The sequence below is a fragment of the Populus euphratica genome, unplaced genomic scaffold (genome assembly GCF_000495115.2).
Source record: "Populus euphratica unplaced genomic scaffold, PopEup_1.0 scaffold630.1, whole genome shotgun sequence".
NCBI classification, from domain to species: domain Eukaryota; kingdom Viridiplantae; phylum Streptophyta; class Magnoliopsida; order Malpighiales; family Salicaceae; genus Populus; species Populus euphratica.
The window spans coordinates 94,501-110,000 of record NW_011500500.1 but is presented as its reverse complement, the minus strand read 5'-3'; the positions used below and the strand labels follow the sequence as shown (position 1 = coordinate 110,000).

The following is a 15,500-nucleotide window of genomic DNA, read 5'->3' as shown; positions in this document are numbered from 1 at the left end:
GTGGGGGGGTGGGGGGGGTGTGAGAAATAACATATATTATTATCCTTAACTCAGAACAAAATTAAAGTTAGATTATTGAAGACTCGCAGGCTAACTAAAGTAAGTAGCTCAAAGAAACCAAAGTGAGTTCAGCAGGGATATTCCTTTCTGTGAAGGTGCAACCTCTAGGTGGCTTTGCTTTTATTAAAATGAAATCCTAATAACTGTGGAATCGCTATGTGCTTGTAAATGTCCTCAGCAAAAGAGAAACCTCCAATAGTGCATATGAGCAGTCGAGATAGAAGAATAGTAAATATGTAGAAGCAATACTGGTTAAGGATTCTAAAGTTGGGTTATGATGACTTTTTTCCATAAAATTATGGACAGATGATTACAGGAAATTTCAATACAAGATAGTCTCATCAAACAATCTAGGAAGATAAACTATATTGGTTACATGCCAATTGCATTCAGTCAACCGACACTCGATGCTCTTCCTTTTCAGTTTCAGTTAAGCTAGAGTTAAGAGCTATCTGTGAACATATGACAAATGCAACATGACTTATTGGCCAACACTTAGCAATCACGTAGAATTTGATTAAACAACACCAAGGAAGCAGAAGAGTCAGTTAACTTCAGCACAGACTTTTATTTTAAGCATTGTAGATCCCGGTTGTCCCTGTTGGCAAAAAAAATCTCATCCTGAATACACAGATTACACAACCCCGTCAGGCATTTGAACCATGGAAAATAAGATACAAATGATGCTTTTTCACAGTAATTAAACACTAAAGCTTTCCATCATATTAAAATGAGAAGTGGATAAGACTGTGCTCTGCTAGGGAATTTACCAAATACTAAGGACTCGACATATTTCAATGTGGAAAGCACTTTTCACATGGTAGATATTTACCTACAATGCCCAAAAGAAGAAGTTCACTGGAGTGGGAGATATTACATGCTATTCTCCAAAACCATAATTAGAGAAAGCTACATAAGAATATATCATCTAGTCAGAGAACAACTTTATAGGCATTAAAAGATCCCTCTCCGTGTCTTCAAACACCAAGCACTTGAAAAACAAATCACTAAGAACTACAACAAATCCTTGAACACGATAATGCCCCCTATATTTACTATTTAAGAAACATGTTCCCTACCACATCAGACCCCAATAAACTCTTAATAAATCAGCGTGATCCATATAATATAAATTTAACATGCTGCACGAAACAATTTATTAAAAAGGGCTTGGAATAAGAGAAACTCACAAGCTCATAAGCTTGCCGTGCCAACAAAACCTTCTCGGTGCACAAAATCAATGCATTATCCTGATTTGCCTCAATATCCTTCCTCATTTTCTCGACTGTGTCATCCTCTTCCCTATTATTAGTGTTGTAGCAATTATAAATACTACCATTCCCTTTTTTCGAGCTTTGAGATGCCAATCCTAGACAGTAGTTTGTCTGTTGCCTTGTTTGATTTATCATTGCTTTCACCCATAAAACACCAACAAATCAAAAGATGAAAAAAATTAACCATGCACATTCACACACAGACACGCGCTCTCTGTATGCAGGCTTAAAGACAGAAGAACACCAAAGTTTTCCGCAATACAAGAACATGTAACATACACAAATACCCACGCATGCACATGTTTATATCCGACATGACAACTCTAATTCTATTTTTTCCCACTAATGAAACCGGGAAAAAAAGAAAACAAATTTCACAACCATACCAGTACTGCTCCATGAGTATATTGGCCATGGCACAATGCCCAATCATAAAACAGAATTTTATTTTCAACTAATGCAACCCTAAAAGTAAGAAAATTTACAGTTTAGATGCATAAATGCATGCAAATGTAAAACAGTTAAAACTTATATGCATGCATGTAAATTCATCAATGTATAGATACTCACATTTATATACATGCATAAAATTTTCTCGTAAATTGTATGCATACGCACAAGTGAAACGCACGTAAACAAAAAATACGTATACGTATATGTGGAAGTTGGACTTTCTTACATTGGGATCGGTCATCAAGTTCCCTAATAGTATTAAGAATCCGTTGAAGCTCAGCTGGTAATGTATTTGCGTCTGTTGAAATTCAAAATAAAAATAAAACTCGCAATTTATCGAAAATTGAAAATTCATGCAAAATTAAGGGACTCTAGAGGAACTTACACTCAAGGTAATCATCAACGTATACACCAGTTCGAGCAATTGCCATTTAAAGAGATCAGGGATTATGTTTTCTTAAATTCTAGGGTTTTGCAGATTCCTGATTTGTGTTTTGTTTTGACGAGGGAGGAAGGAAGTGGAAACGGTGTCGTGTTTGTAATTGTTTAATAGTTGGTGGAATTTTGTTTTTTCAGTTAGTGAAAAACGGGTTTTGACTTTTGACCTTCGGGAGTGGGGAAGTTCAGGCGACAATGATGCCGTCTATATTTATAATTAAATAAATAAAAGATCATAATTTAAATATACAATTTGCTAGCAAAACAAAAGTTTTTAAACTTGATAAATTATTGAAATCTTAAAAGGGAAATGGAATTAAAATAAATAAATAAATAAGGGTGACTTAATATATTTTTATTTTCCTCTTTTATGAAAAAACAAAATTTAAAATGCTCCATTTCTTTCGTTTAAATATCTTCTATTTTGCATTTTTTAATATAATATTTCTTTCTTCAAATTTGTTAGGAATTTCAAATTAATTTTTCCTCGTATACTTTTTTTAAACTTTATTTTTTTTCTCAAAGATTCCAAGCATAAAATTATATTTTTTTTAACACTACTCCATATTTGATAAAAAATAATAATGGAATCATAATGAAGAGACTACGACAACAAAATTTATTGTGTAAAAGGACTGCATTAAAAATTTGTTTTTGTTTATATTTGTTTATATTTATAGTTTTTTGATATTTTTTATTTTAAAAGTATTTTTTAAAAAAGTATTTTTTTATTTTTTTAGTTCTTAAATCATTTTGATGCATTGATTTAGTGTTCTTAAATCATTTTGATGCATTGATTTCAAAAATAATTTGTTAAAAATAAAATAAAAATTATTTTTATATATTTTTAAATAAAAAATATTTTAAAAAATAATCATAACTATACTCTCATACAAATACTTGCCAATTATTTTTTTGTTGCACGGATGCTTTGTTTTTTTTTTTTTTTTTTTTTTGTTGCACGGATGCTTTGTTTTCTTTTTTATTATTATTGTTATAGAAAATCACACATGTTTTTAAAAATATAAAATCAATAATACTTTTTTAAATGATGTAATACTTTTTTTATTCATTGAATTTAAATTTATTTTTTATGTGTGTTTTTTTATGGTTTTTTAATATATTTTTGGTAAGATTTTATTATGTTAATCATATATAATGTATTCATAATCATTAAGTAGTCCATGTACATTCTAAAAAAACCTATAATTTTCCTGCAATTAGTTTTTTTTTTCTTTTTTGTATTTGTTGGATTTAAAGATAATTTATAGCATTTCGATAAGATTTTCTTATACTAATTAATGTTAAAAAGAAAAAAAACAGTTCACATACTACATATTCACATGGATCTATTACACATATTAAGTAAATATTTTAATATTTTAATTGAAAGATTTATTATTTTAATCATATTTAATTACTGTATGTCTGCATAATATATACAAGAATATGATACATTATATATATTTTTTCTATTATATCAACAACCATGTAATAAACTATTCGAAATTATTGTTTTACGAGCATTCACTTTTCAAGAATGTGTATTCAGTGACATTTGAAGGAGGGAATTTTAGCTTTGAAAAAGTAGGAAATTATAAAATAATGATTTAATTGCAAATAAATTTTAAGATACGGGGACTTAAATGTATACATTATTAAAAACAATTGCAGGGGAGAATAGCATGCTCCCCTCCACAATCTTTGAAATTATAATGGAACATGTTTTTGTATTTAAATTTTTTTATGTAAAAATAAAAAAGCTTATGCATAAATATAATCAAATAAATTAAGAATTATATTTGTTAATAAATAAAAAAAAACCATAAACGATAACTAAAAATAAAAAAATAAAAATTAAGAAACAAATATAAATTAAAATAAAAAAATTAAGAAACAAATATAAATTAAAAAATTTAATTTTGTAAGATGGAATATTTATTTGGTTGTATTTTCTCAATTTTTTTATTAAAATAATATTTTTATTCAAGCAAATGATAATAAAAACAGAAACAGAGACACAAATTAAATTGAATGAATAAAATAAAAGGAAAAAAACACTATAGAAGGCTCAAATATTAGAAATATTAAATTTTTTTTTCAAAAATAAAGTTGATCTATATAAAAGATAAAAAAAATTATAGATGAATTATAAAAACTCTTCAAAATTTAAATGTATAACTAAAAAAATAATTATCATTTAAAAGATATTCTCTAAACAAAATGAATATTAATCTAAATATAAATACAAAAATATTTTTAAAAAAATATATAAAAATACATTAATTTTACAAAAGAGTTAGAAAAAATTTAGAAAAAACAAAGAAAAAAAAAACAAAGGTCAGACGTTGCTAAAGCTTAATCTATTTTGTTATGATCTATGGCACGGGACCCATATTTTCTTTGTTGCAACTAGGGTGGATAATATGTCCTCTCCTAAAGCAGATAAAAAATTAATTGATTTACTGAGATTTTAATCATTGTGATGGTTAAAAAATCAGAATTTAAATTTTTTTTATTAAAAAACTGGTTTTTCAACTTATTTTGACCACAAATACATACAAAACACCTTTGGAATTGTTATAAACATATTCCTAGCCTTAAACAAATCATCCCAAAATCAAGAAATATAAGGAAACATGTTTAATATGTCCACAATGATTTGTATGTGCGTGAACAGTGTTGATGTCTACAGTGAATATCCCATATTTTTTAAATATTTAGTATAATTTGATTAATATCCCATGATAAAACAAAAGGATACAAAAAAATAAAAATATATTTAGTTAAAGAAATAAGATATAAAATAAATGTGTTTTTTTTTATAATTTTGCAGCAATTTCAAAACAAGAAATACAAGGAAAAATGTTTCATATGTCCTTATTATCCCTTTCTTTTTTGTCATAACCAAGTATGATTTAAATGTGAATAATATTTAAAAAACCAATCTATTAAGTACATAAAAGCACTAACAATTAGATAGTGCTTGATTACTGTGCTATGATAGAAAAGACGGAGATAATGGAAATAGAGAATATAAGATGAAAAAAAAAAGATAGATAAAATTATGTTATGATAAAAAAGACGGGGATAGTGGAAATAAAGGATATAAGATGAAAAAAAAAAAAGACAAAGATAAAATTATGTTATGATAAAAAAGACAGGGATAGTGGAAATAAAGGATATAAGATGAAAAAAAAGACAAATAAAATTATGTTTGGTAGTGTTGTATGAGATAAAATAACTATCTTTGTATCTTATTTGATTATGGTAGATAAGACAAAATAAAATATAAAAAAAATTATTTTTATTTTAATAAGTATTATTGTCAAATTTGTATATATATGTTACTTTAGTTTATATTAAGTGTTAAAATTAATAATATTATAATAACATTAACTATAAAACTAGAATTAACTTAACAAGTTAACTTGAGACCTGAGTGATTATAATTTAAAAAAAATAAAGGAAATTCAACGGTTAATAAATTGAAAATTATGTTTGTTAATAAATAAAAAAACCATAAATGATAATTTAAAATAAAAACTAAAAAATAAATATAGATCAAGATATTTAATCTTGTAAGATATAACATTTATCCGATTGTGTTTTCTAAATTTTTTTATTAAAATAATATTTTTATTCAAGCAAATGATAATAAAAACAGAAACAGAGACACAAATTAAATTGAATGAATAAAATAAAAGGAAAAAAACACTATAGAAGGCTCAAATATTAGAAATATTAAAATTTTTTTTTTCAAAAATAAAGTTGATCTATATAAAAGATAAAAAAAATTATAGATGAATTATAAAAACTCTTCAAAATTTAAATGTATAACTAAAAAAATAATTATCATTTAAAAGATATTCTCTAAACAAAATGAATATTAATCTAAATATAAATACAAAAATATTTTTAAAAAAATATATAAAAATACATTAATTTTACAAAAGAGTTAGAAAAAATTTAGAAAAAACAAAGAAAAAAAAAAGCAAAGGTCAGACGTTGCTAAGCTTAATCTATTTTGTTATGATCTATGCTACGGGACCCATATTTTCTTTGTTGCAACTAGGGTGGATAATATGTCCTCTCCTAAAGCAGATAAAAAATTAATTGATTTACTGAGATTTTAATCATTGTGATGGTTAAAAAATCAGAATTTAAATTTTTTTTATTAAAAAACTGGTTTTTCAACTTATTTTGACCACAAATACATACAAAACACCTTTGGAATTGTTATAAACATATTCCTAGCCTTAAACAAATCATCCCAAAATCAAGAAATATAAGGAAACATGTTTAATATGTCCACAATGATTTGTATGTGCGTGAACAGTGTTGATGTCTACAGTGAATATCCCATATTTTTTAAATATTTAGTATAATTTGATTAATATCCCATGATAAAACAAAAGGATACAAAAAAATAAAAATATATTTAGTTAAAGAAATAAGATATAAAATAAATGTGTTTTTTTTATAATTTTGCAGCAATTTCAAAACAAGAAATACAAGGAAAAATGTTTCATATGTCCTTATTATCCCTTTCTTTTTTGTCATAACCAAGTATGATTTAAATGTGAATAATATTTAAAAAACCAATCTATTAAGTACATAAAAGCACTAACAATTAGATAGTGCTTGATTACTGTGCTATGATAGAAAAGACGGAGATAATGGAAATAGAGAATATAAGATGAAAAAAAAAAAAGACAAAGATAAAATTATGTTATGATAAAAAAGACAGGGATAGTGGAAATAAAGGATATAAGATGAAAAAAAAGACAAATAAAATTATGTTTGGTAGTGTTGTATGAGATAAAATAACTATCTTTGTATCTTATTTGATTATGGTAGATAAGACAAAATAAAATATAAAAAAAATTATTTTTATTTTAATAAGTATTATTGTCAAATTTGTATATATATGTTACTTTAGTTTATATTAAGTGTTAAAATTAATAATATTATAATAACATTAACTATAAAACTAGAATTAACTTAACAAGTTAACTTGAGACCTGAGTGATTATAATTTAAAAAAAATAAAGGAAATTCAACGGTTAATAAATTGAAAATTATGTTTGTTAATAAATAAAAAAACCATAAATGATAATTTAAAATAAAAACTAAAAACTAAATATAGATCAAGATATTTAATCTTGTAAGATAGAACATTTATCCGATTGTGTTTCCTAAATTTTTTTATTAAAATAATTTTTTTATTCAAGCAAATGATAATAAAAACAAAGCTACAAATTAAATTAAATAAGTAAAATAAAAAGGGGAAAAACACCATAGAAGGCTCACATATTAGAAGTATTATTTAAAAATATTTTTTTCAAAAAATAAAGTTGATCTATATAAAAAATAAAAAAAAAATTATAGATGATTTATAAAGACTCTTCAAAATTTTTATACATAATAAAAAAAATTATCATTTAAAAGATGTTCTCTAAAAAAAATAAATATTAATCTAAATATAACTAAAAAAATATTTAGAGAGAAAACCATATAAAAAGACATTAATTTTACAAAAGAGTTAGAAAAAAAAAAACAAAGGTAAGATGTTATTAAACTTGATCTATTTTGTTATGATCTATTGGATAGGATCTTTAATTTCTTTGTTGCGACTACGGCGGATGATATTTCCCCTACTCAAGCAGATAAAATATCAATTGATTTGCTCAGATTTTAGCTATTGTGATGACTAGAAAATTAGAATTTAAGTTTTTTTTATCAAAAAACTGGTTTTTTAAACTTATTTTGATCTAAAATACCTATAAAACACCTTTGAAATTGTTATAAACCTATTCCTAGCCTTAAACAAATCGTCCTAAAAACAAGAAATACAAGGAAACATGTTTCATATGTCCACAATAATATATATGTGCGTGAATAATCTTGATGTCTACAGTGAATATTCCATATTTTTTAATATTTAGTATATTTTGATTAATATCCTATGATAAAATAAAAAAAACAAAAATATATTTAGTTGAAGAAACAAGATATAAAATAAATATGTTTTTATTACAATTTTAAAATAGTTTCAAAACAAGAAATACAAGGAAACATGTTTCATATATCCTTATATTTTTCTTTTTTATCTTGATGGAATAACCAAACATGATTTAATTATAACAAGTACAAACTAACACTAAAACAATTACGAGAACCAATCAATTAAGTACATAAAAGGACTAGCAAGTAGATGGTGTTTAATTATTGTTATGAGATAGAAAAGATGGAAAAACAGATGAAGATGAAGATAAAATTATGTTTGATACTGTTACATTAAATAAAGTAATTATCTTTATGTTCTATTTGGTTATGATGGATAAGATAAAATAAAATATAAAACTAGATAAAGTGACTATCTTTATGTTCTATTTGGTCATGGTGGATAAGACAAAATAAAATATAAAAAAATCTATTTTTACTTTAATATGTGTTATTGCCAAATTTGTATATATATATGTTACTTTAATTTATATTAAGTGTTGAAATTAATAATATTATAATAACCTTAACTATAAAATCATGATTAATTTAACAGGTTAACTTGAGGCCTGAAGTGATTATAGTTTAAGAAAAAATAAAGAAAGGATTGATTTAATCAGACTTGGTTAAAAACCTAAGTTAATTAAGGATAAAAACAGGTAAAAAACTCATTGATTTTTTTTTTTTTTAAAAATATTTTTATTCAAAATAAGGTTATTTTGATTGTTTTTTTAATTTTTTTTAGATAATCCAGGTTGACTTCCCTGACTTGTGACTTAAAACTTGCTTAAGTCGACTACTAGTCAACCCTCACGACCCAAGTTTTGTTCCGGATCGATTATCGAGTTGAGTTTTAAAATTATATTAATAACAATTTTTATCCTTATATGTTTTAATTGAACAATTTTATAATTAAGATTTTCTACGATGATATTTTAAAAATAAAAAATAAAAAATATTGTTTTTAGAAACATGTATTATTTATATTTTTTGTTTTGAAAGTATATAAATTTATTATAAAATTGTCTTACAAATAAATTTATTTTTATATTTCTATCTCTTTGATCAAATACATTTTTGTTTTCAATGTTTCTATCTCTTCTATCTGAAGACAATAACTAAAAGCTACTTTTGTGAAGGTGTGTTAGGTATTACGATGAAAATTGTTTTTTTATTTTAAAATATATTTAAATAATTTTTTATATTTTTATATTTTAATATTAACACATTAACATTATTACAAAAAAACTAAAAAAAATAATTTAATATTTTTAAATACAACTAAAAAAAAATAATTTAATATTTTTAAATACAAACTCACTTTTAAAGCACATTTAAATAAGTTTCAAATGCAAAAACAATTCAGTGCTTAAAGTTACCTAATGATCTCACTTCATTGCAAAACATATGAGCCAGCCCCAATCATTTATTATTTTACATTTGTGGCTGTAATTTCATGAAACGCCCGTTTCGACCGCGTTTTCAAACAGCGCTTCGTGCGGCTAGACCAAACCTTGGGGTTCTCTCATATAACTCTCCCAAACACAATCACAAATCGAAATTGCATTTGTCTTCGACTCTTGAATTCAGAGAATGGGAATCCCATCTGAGCTAAGGCATTACTGGGCACAAAAAACATTATCCAATCAAAACCTTAATCATAATGGTTATGATATTAATAATTTTAATGGAAGATCTTTGTTGATTGCTTCTCCAGCTGAAGAACAGAAGATTTTGCAAGCTAGACTTTGTACTCAAGGTTCTTATTCTAAGCTTTCTTTTTATACTTCTCATTTTTCCTTTTCTTCTTTTGCGTTTATCTATATTATTACTGTTTCTGGATCAGATTTAATAGTTCCCTTGCATAAAGTACTCTTCTTTCTGTTTTTGTTAGATTTTACATTCATCAATTCATCCCAATCCAGCAAAATTGATAAAAGTCTGTTATTATTATTATTATTATTATTATTATTATTATTATTATTATGGGTATGATGGGTCAAATTAATAGAGTACTTCCTAGCATAAAGAGCTTTTTCTTTTTGTTAAATTTTGGAATCATCAATTCAATGGCCCAGTTCAGAGAAGATGATATATTGACTGGTTTTCTGGGTAATTTTTGCAGAGGGTGTACGTGCAGGAGTCAAAGCAGCTGTTATCACCTGCGTTGCCACTGCAGTGCCTACAGTATGTTATGATCTTATAAACTCTTTGCTATTTCAATTTTTTTTCATGATAATGTGAGCCTGGGAGCCGATGATTGTTTAATTTCTGATGCTGTGTGCGCTTGCTGATGTATTTTATTAGGATCTGTCAGTTTAGAAGCTTCAATTGCTGCGTTTGAGCTCTGTTTTTAACCACATGTGATTATCTCGCTGTAATTTGACATGTTAATAATTTTGGGAGGAATGGAAATTTTCTGGCAGTAATGTTTTGCTTGATTTTATTTGCTTTTCAAGTGAATTTAGCTGCAAAAGATTTATCTAAAGCTCCTCTGGTGCTCTATTGTTAAGTATAGGTAAACAGATGAGCAAATTTTAATGGCTAAAGTTAAAAAGAAATTGGTGTATGCTCTGGAATCAAATTTAATCTGAGGGATTAATTGTTTGTCGCAAATTGGAACATCTTAACACTATGATGGTCTGCATACAATGACATTAATAGAACCTTTTAAACTATCCATGCCATATAGCAGTCTGGGAAATATTGTCTAGGAAAAAACTCAACTTCAATCTGTGATGGATGGTCCATCCCCTGGAATCAAGGGAAGTCAAACTGAGTAGAATAAAGAATTATGTTGGTGATGGATAGCCTGTTGTTGCCAAGAATAATAACCAGTTGGAGATGGGCTTTCATGGAGTTTGAGTTTCCCAGTTCAAATCAGTCCCTTTGTCAGTTCTGTAATTTTATAGAAAGTAATGGCAAAAACTTGTGCAACTTGGCTTTAACCTAGCTGACCAATAAATTATAAGTAAGGGATCGTGGACTTCAATTGAAAACCCTGCTTCAGTCATCTTCTTTTAAGCCTCCTTTCATTATTGAAGCAATCTGACAGTTTAGGAAACTGTTTATTTGTGCTGTTCGATTGATAAGTTGTGGGTAACTCATTGTTAAGTAAAACATAGGGGGAAAATGGAGCCTATTGTGTGTGCGTGCGTGCGTGCGTGTATTTATATAGTGGTTGTCTATGCTTCCATATCAATTGAGATCAAGAGAGGACAAATTGTGGATTCAACCGTTGTAGAAAAAGAACACCGATGCGTTCTTCTGTTTTCAATCAACATGGAAATAGGTGCATCCATATTTTTCTTTGGCATCCCCTATTCACTAGTATAGCTTTGGTGCCATTTAAACTTGATACATTCTACTTAAAAAGGGCTGAGAATGTTTTATCATTATTGTGTTTCTTTTGAATCTCCAGCTAACTGCTGTTCGTGTGATTCCTTGGGCAAAGGCTAACCTCAACTACACTGCTCAGGCACTCATTATATCTGCTGGTATGGTATTAATATCATTGGAAGTGTTTCTAACCTGTTTTTCTATTCCATTTTTCACACATGGAAAGTTATTTTTTCCTTCTTTGCCTTTGAATTTTTTTTTTTTGGGGGGTGGGGGGGGAGCTGTTATTTAGTGGAGCTTGCTCAAAATCCCTGAAAGATTTTAGAGCAATGTGGACTTATGTCACATGAGTTACATCTTGCATGGTGCCAGTATATATTCATACATGAAGGTACCAAGTAGCAGTTTATGGGAAATCTAATGTCTTTGATTTTTATGTGATTTCAACAGCATCAATCGCTGCATACTTCATCACTGTTGACAAAACTATCTTGGAGTGTGCAAGAAGAAATGCTCATTACAATAAAAGAGATTGAGAGGATGTTACGAAGTGCAGTTTTATGTTGGAATCATGTCTCCAATACCAAAAACACATTGCTGTCTGTTGTGCTAGAGGTCTTGCATTTCAACAGTAAGACCATTGTTGGGCAGCGATATTTTACTTTTGGTCCCTCTCACCACGCGAAGATAAGATGAGTGGACTTTTTAGCATATTTCAGTGAGGATTTCTTTTGTGACAATGTTGCTTTATCTTATTAAGAAGTGCATAAAGTTTGATGCCATCTTTATGTTATTAGGTGGTGGCACTTGTTTATAGTGTTTTGTTGCAACCTTTTCTATTTGTGTTTTTAGAAATAAAATGCACTAAAGAAGTTTCCGCTGGAATTTGATTCCATTGCCAAATGAAGGCAAAAGGAAAATGGAAGAAATTAGTGGGTACTCATCCATCCATCCTGGTGTTTTGTTGAAAGGAACACTTAAATTTCAAATCTGAGAGTAAAAAGTGATTATATTAGCTTTTATTTATCAACTTCAGGTGCTAGAGCTTATCCGTTTGAATTGTCAAAAAAATAGTTGCCTTCCAAGAGAAGAGACAATGACATCCTGGATGATATCAAGATTTTGATTGGTGACAGGAAACGTTCCATATATTCACTGGCGTTTTGGACTCTCAGATGTGTGATTTTTCATGGATACTATATGAACAAAACATACTAGACCTTTGAAACGCAGCTTGTTTGCATAATGGCTGCAACCACCACAACGCCCGCATTTCTTACACTGCAAGACCGAGTAGCCATAGTCACAGGGTCTTCCTGTGGCATCGGCAAAGCAATAGCCATCAACTTAGCCTCACTGGGTGCAAAACTTGTCATCAATTACACTTCTGACAAGGAGCAAGCTGAACTTGTAGCTAAGGAGATCAATTCTGGTTGTGTTGATGGGATCCCACGAGCTGTCGTGGTCCAAGCTGATTTATCTGAGTCTGTGCATGTGAAGTTATTGTTTGATGAGGCTAAAAGAGTGTTTGGATCACATGTTCATGTTTTTGTTAATTCAGCTTCCATTGCTGATTCTAAGGATCATATCATCGCTAACACTTCTGTGGAGGATTTTGATCGTATTTTCAGGTTCTTTAATAGGTAACTTGGTTAATAAAACTTGTTTAGTGAATTTAATATGTCGCATAATCCAGTTTGTGTGCTTCTGTTTCAGTGTCAATTGCAGAGGAGCATTCTCATGTTGCAAAGAGTCCGCAAACCAGGTAAAACAAGGAGGTGGGGTGGAATTATATTGCTGTCAAGTTCATTATTGAAGCCAAATATAGCAACGGATACAGCATCAAAAGCAGCAGTTGAGACAATGACAAAAATACTTGCAGAGGAACTCAAAGGGACTGGTATCACTGCAAACTGTGTTGCGCCAGGGCCAACTGCAACAGACATGTTCTTAACTGGGACTAGTGAGGAACATATTAAAAGAGTGATTGAGGAGTGCCCACGGGGGAGGCTTGCGAGGATGTGGCTCCTCTTGTTGGGTTCTTGGCTAGTGATGCTAGTGAGCGGATCAATGGACGGTTATTAGTATTAATGGTGGCATTGTCTAGAGTTTGGCTTGTGCAATACTTTGAAATTTGTATCCTCTATATTAATGCGACTATCTTCCCTGTAATTTGATTATTCCTCTTGTAGAGTTGTACTTGCCTTCACAATTTTACTCTTTTCTGCAAAGTGAAAATGTGGTGACAAGCAATAAACTGCTGATAGATAAATGCTGAAAATTTCTAGAAAAACTCTCCTCCCCCTCCCACTCCCCCTCCTCTAGTACAAATCAATATGGTTCATGAAGAACAATAGTTTACAAACTTACCACGGATCTTGTCTCAAAATATACCACATAACTATTAGAGAATTCAACTTAGGAAAAGAAAATGGTTATTTTGAACGGCTAAGTTGCAGTAAACACCAATCTTAAACATAGCCACCATTGACACGAATGACCTGTCCGTTTATCCATTAACCGGCATCACTAGCCAAGAACCCAACAAGAGGAGCTACATCCTTGGTCTCGCCAAGTCTCCCATGCGGGCACACCTCAATCACTCTCTTCACATGCTCCTCGCTCCTACCGACGAAGAACATTTCAGTGGCAATTGGCCCCGGTGCCACACAATTTGCAGTAATACCAGTCCCTTTGAGCTCCTTCGCTAGTATTTTTGTCATTGTCTCCACTGCTGCTTTTGATGCTGTGTATGTTGCTGAATTTGGCCTCAGTGCACCTACGGATGAGCTCGATAACAATATGATTCGACCCCCACCACCCTGTTTAATTCTCTTTGCCGCCTCTTTGCAGCATAAGAACGTGCCTCTGCAATTGACACTGAAACGAAAACATACAATTTTAAACACAAGATAAAACAAAGTTAGAGCTTTTTAAATCAAGAAAACCAAAAAAAGAAGAAGAAGAAGCGGAAAACACCAATTTCATGACCCAATTAAATCAGAAAAGGCACCTGAAAATACGATCAAAATCCTCTACTGAAGTGTTGGCAATCGTAGGGTACTTGGTGTTAGAAATAGCAGCTGAATTGACCAAGACATGAACCTGTGATCCAAACACTCTTTCAGCCTCATCAAACAATAACTTAACCTGGGCAGGCACAGAAATGTCAGCTTGAACCACTGTAGCATGTGGGGTATTCTCAGAACAGCAAGAATTGATCTCTTCAGCTACAAGATCAGCTTGGTCCTTGTTAGAAGCGTAATTGATGACAAGTTTTGCACCTAATGAGGCCAAGTGGATGGCTATGGCTTTACCAATACCTCGGGATGAGCCTGTCACTATGGCTACCCGATCTTGAAGCGGGAGAGATGATGGGTTCACCAGGTCTGTTGTTGCCATTTGTTGGATGGAAAGGATTGGTGAATAACAAATATGGTAATTTACGGCTGAGAGTTATGAAATGAGCAGCAATCATGTTTGTAATCAAAGCCTTGATGACATCAGGAGGATGTCTAAAAAAATTCGTAAAGCTACACGGTTTATAAAATACATAAAATATTTGGAGATGTAACGTAGTTACATGAGGTCCATATGACAATTACACAGGCTGACTCATAAATATAATTTATCATTTTTATTTTATATTTTTTTATCTACAACGTGCAAGTCGAAAATATTATTTATAATTTTTTTTAAATTTATATTTATAGATCTTTTTTTCTCCTTTCCTCCTCAGTCCTCACTCTCTCTCCCTGACCTGCCCCTCGCTTCTCACCATTGTCAATAACCTCTTTTCCTCTCTCTCTTCACTATGCAAAATAACTACAACAACACGAGATCACTTATCTCTCTCTAGCCTTGGATTGCCAGCCATTTGTTTCTTTCTCCATCGCAGCTCATCCATTTTCTAGCTAAAATAGCCATGAT

At 29.3% G+C, this 15,500-nt stretch overlaps 3 protein-coding genes and 1 pseudogene across 3 annotated transcripts in view; 2 read left to right on the top strand and 2 right to left on the bottom strand.

Annotated features, from left to right (window-relative positions):
- Positions 1–2,372, bottom strand: part of LOC105115058 (PHD finger protein ING2-like) — a 3,925-nt gene extending 1,553 nt beyond the window's left edge. The window contains exons 1-3 of the mRNA XM_011011829.1: positions 2,173–2,372; positions 2,014–2,085; positions 1,251–1,471 (exon numbers count right to left, since the gene is read on the bottom strand). Coding sequence (XP_011010131.1) covers positions 1,251–1,471; positions 2,014–2,085; positions 2,173–2,218 — 339 coding nt within the window. The 5' untranslated portion in view covers positions 2,219–2,372. The remainder of the gene's footprint in view (positions 1–1,250; positions 1,472–2,013; positions 2,086–2,172) is intronic.
- A 7,345-nt stretch (positions 2,373–9,717) lies between these two features.
- LOC105115055 (early nodulin-93-like) lies at positions 9,718–12,384 on the top strand. Its single transcript, XM_011011826.1, has 4 exons — positions 9,718–9,990; positions 10,357–10,418; positions 11,653–11,728; positions 12,021–12,384. Exons 1-4 carry the CDS (start codon positions 9,825–9,827, stop codon positions 12,104–12,106), a joined length of 390 nt encoding a protein of 129 aa, XP_011010128.1. The 5' UTR covers positions 9,718–9,824; the 3' UTR covers positions 12,107–12,384.
- Positions 12,385–12,727: 343 nt separating this feature from the next.
- Positions 12,728–13,784, top strand: LOC105115056 (short-chain type dehydrogenase/reductase-like; annotated as a pseudogene).
- Positions 13,785–13,834: 50 nt separating this feature from the next.
- On the bottom strand, positions 13,835–15,092 carry LOC105115057 (short-chain type dehydrogenase/reductase-like). The gene is made up of 2 exons (XM_011011828.1): positions 14,584–15,092; positions 13,835–14,450 (listed from the first exon to the last, which is right to left on the bottom strand). The coding sequence occupies exons 1-2, from the start codon at positions 14,970–14,972 to the stop codon at positions 14,087–14,089; spliced, it is 753 nt and encodes a 250-aa protein (XP_011010130.1). The 5' UTR covers positions 14,973–15,092; the 3' UTR covers positions 13,835–14,086.
- Between the last annotated feature and the right edge of the window lie 408 nt (positions 15,093–15,500).

Bases quoted from the DNA above. Each gene is read 5' to 3' on its own strand.
- LOC105115055 (XM_011011826.1), top strand. From the start codon at position 9,825: ATGGGAATCCCATCTGAGCTAAGGCATTACTGGGCACAAAAAACATTA. The intron at 9,991-10,356 runs GTTCTTATTCTA...TAATTTTTGCAG, and splicing joins AGCTAGACTTTGTACTCAAG to AGGGTGTACGTGCAGGAGTC. The intron at 10,419-11,652 runs GTATGTTATGAT...TTGAATCTCCAG, and splicing joins TTGCCACTGCAGTGCCTACA to CTAACTGCTGTTCGTGTGAT.
- LOC105115057 (XM_011011828.1), bottom strand. From the start codon at position 14,972: ATGGCAACAACAGACCTGGTGAACCCATCATCTCTCCCGCTTCAAGAT. The intron at 14,451-14,583 runs GTGCCTTTTCTG...TTTTCGTTTCAG, and splicing joins GATTTTGATCGTATTTTCAG to TGTCAATTGCAGAGGCACGT.